Source organism: Tyto alba, unplaced genomic scaffold, assembly GCF_018691265.1.
Source record: "Tyto alba isolate M040663 unplaced genomic scaffold, T.alba_DEE_v4.0 Super-Scaffold_22, whole genome shotgun sequence".
Taxonomy (NCBI): Eukaryota; Metazoa; Chordata; class Aves; order Strigiformes; family Tytonidae; genus Tyto; species Tyto alba.
In genome coordinates this window covers 40,829,506-40,835,505 of record NW_024881296.1, presented here as the reverse complement: position 1 = coordinate 40,835,505, position 6,000 = coordinate 40,829,506, and the positions used below count along the sequence as shown (strand labels likewise).

Below are 6,000 nucleotides of genomic sequence, written 5' to 3'. Positions count from 1 at the left end.
TGCAGCGTTCCATGATACTGACAGCACACACGTAGTCATGAGTTTAGCTCTCCTTTTGTGGACTGTTGCTGCAACACGCTGAAGGTGTTAGGGGCTGAGCTGTAAGGAAATGATACTCCAGAGATTTCAGATCTGAGAGTCCTCTAATTGAAGACAGTGTCTTTATGCAAGACAGGCTAAGGAAAGCTCGTGTTACCCAACAGTTACCATTCCTCTGTTGTTCCCAGCAACAATAAAAGCTGACGCAATATATAAGGTTGCCTTACAAAAGGCAAATATATTTAATAGTGTATATACAAATTAACCGTTCAATAATGCTATACAATGCAGGAATATCTTTAAAGAAACCCTGAGCAAAAAGGAGGATGTAATTTTTATTTTACACTTATTGCAACATTATTTCTGGTATTTGTTTGCTATATCAACTAATGAAGGAATATGTTAAAAACAGATGTTAAAATAAAACCGGGCGTTCTTTCCATTTGCAGCTTATTTAAAGATCCAGAGAAAAGAGTTCTGCCCCGTCAGCTTCAGAAATGGATGTTTAACATGGTAGAGAACAATCTGAGCCTGAGTTACCCAAGACAACCAATTCCTTTAGCAGAAAGAGTGTCTTCTATCATCAAAAAGAGCCATCTGGAAGAGCGCTGGCTCCCTGCCAACAACAACCCTTTAACAACTGCTTGTCGTGCACTTTAAGTAATAACGTTCATAACGGCACAACCTGGAGTGTTGGTAGAGGTCCTATTGGAGGAGCAACGTATTCCTCCTCCCTCAGTAACCGCAAAAGGATGTTCTTCTTATTCTTGGGCCAGTTATAAATGTGAGTGTTCTGCAGCCAGGTAGGCACATGTTCCTGAAAAACAAGAAAAACAAAAGGCGAAATCTCATAAATACTCCTGAATCTGTACCAGAACTTCGCAGATTCCATCAGGCCCCGCCAAGCAAGATTTCATTTTGTCTGTTCTAGGCACTTCCCGTAAAAACAAGAAATTTTAATTTGGCTCCAGAACTGTATTTGGGTTCCTAAATAAATGAACTTCATGTGATCTCACAGCTTGCCTGTCTCTTTCTTTTCTGCCATCATGTTGGCTAATCTCACCACGTTTCAAAGGCAGTCTGATCTCAATGACAGGCATCTAAAGGCTTGTGAAAATAAGCACTGAGAGGAGAAGGGAGACATTTCAGTGCCCCTACCAGGGAAAGGCTGCCACCTTAGCTGCTGAAGGATCCACACAACATGTTCAACCTCGAGATGAGAATCAATAGTGAAGGAGCAGGTCCCCAGGAGAGCATTTCTCATTCTGGCAGCCTTGTCCCTCCTCCCCTTGCACCTTCCTTCACCAAGCGTGGTGTCCTCTGGCTAATGCATCTCCAGGTTAGCAGGGTCAAACCCCCACCACTCCCTGCCTCCTGGGAGAGGTGCAGCCTTTCAGAGGGGCTGGCTAATGACTGTTAACATAATGAAGCTGGGACCACCGTGGCCCTGGACAGTGACAGCAGGCTGATGGAGAGGAGCCTGCTTAGACCTCGTGTTCCCTTGTCTCCACGGCCTTGAGAGGTTTCCATGTGGACAACCTGGATGTGTAGGGGTGAGGGGCTGTTACCATACAATGAACTAAAAGAGGTTCAAAGACTGATCCTTGACCAAATCCAGTTCACGTCCACTGTGGGGATGGAGATTTCTTTTTGGAGAGCTGTTGTTGGAGACACCAAAACGCAGCCAAAGTGAGATAGCAGGTGAGCACCGTGAGCAGTCAGGACATCCAGCACTTGCTCCCTGGACCTCTTATTTGGCAGGGCAGTATTTTCCCAAGGCGGCCCCTGTTAGGAGCAGCACACTCCCTGTCAAGCCAGCGGAGCTAGCTCCGAGAGGGCAGAGCGAAAACCTGCTGGCGTGCACCAGGTCTCCGGCACGTCGCCAGGGGCTGGCCTGGCGTGGGCAGCACGTGTCCTGCCTGCCAGCAGACAGCCCTGCTGCAGGCCAAGTCGTTCACTCCCGAGCCCAGTGCCTCTCACATCGGCTGTCTTTCCTTGGCCTGTACGGCTGTAGGCACAAGGCTGCATCGTTTCCACTGCTCAGGGAGCCGTTGGTGTAAACTGATGCAACCGCTTTGTTAGATCTATAGAAGTTATGGATAAGAACAAGGAGGTAAGTCACGCAGGCAACTACAGGCCCATTAGTCTGACCTCACCTAGGCCTCTGAACAAGCAGCTTGGTGAGTGGCAGAGGTATCTGTCAAGCCTGGCCTTTCTCCTTCTGCGGTGGCCAAGAAAGTATAGACTTTGGTCAGTGGTCTCCCCAAAGTGGAGGTTTTAAAACGTTGCTCTTCCAGGTGGACATCTCGCTGCCCAGCAAGGGTAAGATCCGGCAGCGTTCCCTTTGGTAGGAGAATGAATGAGATTTCTTGCCTGCACCTGCAAGTCTGTTTTTGCATAGGAATGGATTTTAAACTTTGTGAACTTTACGCCGTTGACAAAACTGTTTGAAATTGGCCAAGAGATTCAAATGTTACTGGGAGAAAGAAAGATAACTATGTTTGTGTGCACGTGCACAGCCTTATAACATAAAATTTGTTTCTTTACTAAATCTTGTTAAGAGCTATAAAAGGAAACACAATGAAATATAGCAAGGGTTTACCAAATGAGCCCTTTCTCTGTCTTTGATAAGAAACTACATTTTTTGGAGGAAGGAAATGCAGTAGATGTAGTTGACCTGGACTTCAGTAAAGCATTTGATATAGGTCCACATGGGAAATCATTAGTTAAGCTTGAAAAGATTGAAATTAGTGTGAGAAATGTATAGTAGGTAAGAAACCAGCAAGTGGGGATATAATGAGAGAGGCACTATACGTCCAGAGACAGGCTCTGTGCCTTTCTTCCAGAACTGCTCCTGCGGCCAATTTCATTTAATATCCTCCATAATGAACTCGATGCAAAAAGCACCTGCATGCTAATCAACTCTGGCAATGATTTTAACTGGAGGGAGGTGTGTAGGGGTAAAGGGGTAGCTATAGCTACTATTTTGATCCAGTAGGAGAGCAGAAAAAGTGAGAAGGGAGCTTTTCCTTGCCACACAACACCAACTGTCATTGCGGGTGGGATTAATGGGAAAATGGTTATCACCACTGCAATTTTTTTTTTATTCGGCTTGGTATCTGTAAGCTGAGAGGAAATTCTCTTTTCACCGCAGAGGGAGTATTCGATAACTCTGGGGATCACGGTGGTAGGAAGGGGGCAAAGCACGTCAGTGCAGAGGGCAGGGCCGTGCATTCAGGGCGGTGTCGGTGGAGGGTGGTTTGAGCTCTCCGGCCCTCCCTGGCACCGGCGCTGCCCACCTCACCCCTCCGGCCGCCCCCGCCCTTCCAGAGGGAACCTCCAGCATGGGGCAATCGCGGCTTCGTGCTTTGGTCATCGGGTGACCAGATCAGGGGGACACAATTCTGTGGACTGGCTCGGTGCAAGCCTTGAGCCGGCAAGGCCCGGGTCTCCTCTAGCAGCGTACGACGGGAAGCTGAAAGCGCCAGTTTCGCCTTAACTGGGTGTTGTGCTTTTCCCCCTCATTATCCAGTTTCCTCATGAACGCTCTTTGGATCACATAGATCCGTTCCTGTCGGAGGCCGACTAACTTTCACATACCAGCAGTGCTCAATGGTGTGCTTCGTATGAGATTAGATGATATTAACTCATCTAATAGCCATGTTCCCAGACGGAACCTTCCAAGTCTTGCTTTCCTGCTCTTTTCCTCTGCCAGCTATGGTAGTACTTGAACATGCAAAGGACAGTATAAAAAAGAGAAAATGAAAGTAATTTGCCCACCAGTGTCATCCAATTGTACATACGTGTGGCATTTTTCAGGTACCTCACTTCCTCTGACTGCCCACAGGCTTCATTACTGCAACTTGTTCAGGCTCTGGTGCCCTCCTTCCACCCATGATGCCCTCAGTTATATGATCATTCACTAGCTAGATGACGGTAGATGATGTACCAAAGAAATGTGTGGAGAAATAGAGCAAAGCTTAGCAGCAATAGAAAGTGCTGATCTGCATAATTTAGATGAGAAAGGCACTTCTTGAGAAACTGACGGGCGACGTGGACTACAGAGGATGGGCAGGAAGGCTCCCTGGAGCCTGATGCTTTGATAGGAGCAGCTGAATAAACCAACCCTGGAAATTCCTTCTAGATCACTGTCTGAGAGAGCCGCTGCTATATGCTAAACAGCCTTCTGATGCGTGAAGTTCAGCCAAAATTAGCGTAAATTTGTCGTTCTCGCGTCTGCCTGAAAGCCCCGCGGCGGCTATAGTGCCCGCTGGGCCACTTCCCTCCGCGGCCCGTAAGGGGCCACGTGGCTGGGGGCTGCTCGTGTGGCAGGCTCCCGAGGAGCCCCACGGCGAGGGGCTGCCCTGCCCCTGCCCAGGCCAGCCTGCAAGGACTCACTGAGAACGCTGACCGGCTCCCCGCCCTGGCTCTGCCCAGTTCCCACCGGTGCCGCGGCCCCGCTTCCACACTTAAGGCAAGTCCCAGGCCGAGATCATGCAGGAAGGGGGCCCAATGCCATGAAATACCCTTCATTCCAAAGGACCTCACGTATTTTCCATACCCGGGGACATGCCATTAGATTTCTGAGCTTACGTTAAATTGGTGCCTAAATAAAGAACTTCGTTACACTAAAATTCACAGTGCAGTGAGACTTCACAGCAATACAGTCACCGATAACATTGTTTAAATTTTGACTCATGTTCCAAAATTTGTGCACCCAAAGAAATGTAAAGAATTCTTCCGTACTTTTCCAAAATGCAGCTGTACCTAGGGGTAACGTGACAGCTACCCAACAGTGCACACAGCAATTAGTGATGAAAAGCGAACACGAATACAATACATCCATTCTACATTTGGGGAAGAATGCGATCTCTCAACTATAACTGAAGCCATTTAACTTTTCTGGCCCTGTAAAAATCCAAGAGATTCTCTCAGAGTGAGGAAGAAGAGGCGGGAATCTGCTGCACTGCTTATTTCTTATTCTCAAATGAATCTTCAAAACCAGTAAGGAGGGCAGATGAAATTACAAGTCCTAAAAAACCTTACAGTTTGCTTTGATGGGCCCATCAAAGTTCAAGCAACAGCCTAGTACTTTAATATTTATTATCCCCTTTATTTTTATATTCTCAACCCACCCTCTTCCAGATCCTCACTTCACATCAGTCGTAAATCTCTCCCATCTCACTCATCAGCGTTACATCTGGACAAAATTATAAAAGGGTTAATATAAAAAGCATGCTTGCTGGATAGATTGTCTCTCTCCATTTAAATTCTTTCAATGCTCAAGACAATTTGAGTTTTAGTCGTACATTCATCATCAGAAATAAATTTATGTGCTGATTTATATTGTGGATGAAATGTTTTTTATTTGTGTGTACATAAAGCTATAAACTTTTCATGTAAAATGTAGCTTTGTAATATTACTGGTGGGATATTAAGAACCAAGAAATTGAGGGCTTGGGTTTTAAGATTTCATCTGGTGCACTGTGATCAAAATAATATGTGCTTAACCGTGCGACAAGTATATATGTATGTTACCTTCTTGGCATTGGGAAAAAGCACAGGGATGAATCTGAAGTTCATACTTCCTTGTTGTATAAACTCGATCTGCATCTAGAATAGAACACATTGCCAGATTTATTGTAACGACATGTTAATTTTCCTTCGTGTGCATCTGAATCCTATGTGTAAAAACATTTGTGGCTTACTTAAACTGCTCTTCTGTTAAGCGATTTGATCTACTGCTGGTGGACTCGGTATCGTTTTGTTTGGCCACTTAATCTGGTTCCCCATTACTACAGAAATGATGCAGGAGAGATCTGTCAACATTTCTTGAGCGTTTAGCTCTGTGGTGTGAAATAACTGTGGGTTTAGCTGCAGTTGCAATCCATCCAGAGCTGACGAAGCTCGACTAAGGCCCCTGTTCAGTGGCCAGCGGGCGAAAGGTTTCAGCCAGAGGCC

At 46.3% G+C, this 6,000-nt stretch overlaps 1 protein-coding gene across 3 annotated transcripts in view; it reads right to left on the bottom strand.

The window, feature by feature from the left end:
* Nucleotides 1-252: 252 nt before the first annotated feature.
* Nucleotides 253-6,000, bottom strand: part of TRAF3IP2 (TRAF3 interacting protein 2) — a 28,143-nt gene continuing 22,395 nt past the window's right edge. For all 3 annotated transcript variants that reach the window (XM_033002902.2, XM_033002903.2, XM_009972386.3), the window contains 2 exons: nt 5,578-5,652; nt 253-856 (listed from right to left, as the gene is read on the bottom strand). In XM_033002902.2, coding sequence (XP_032858793.2) covers nt 710-856; nt 5,578-5,652 — 222 coding nt within the window. In that variant the 3' untranslated portion in view covers nt 253-709. The remainder of the gene's footprint in view (nt 857-5,577; nt 5,653-6,000) is intronic.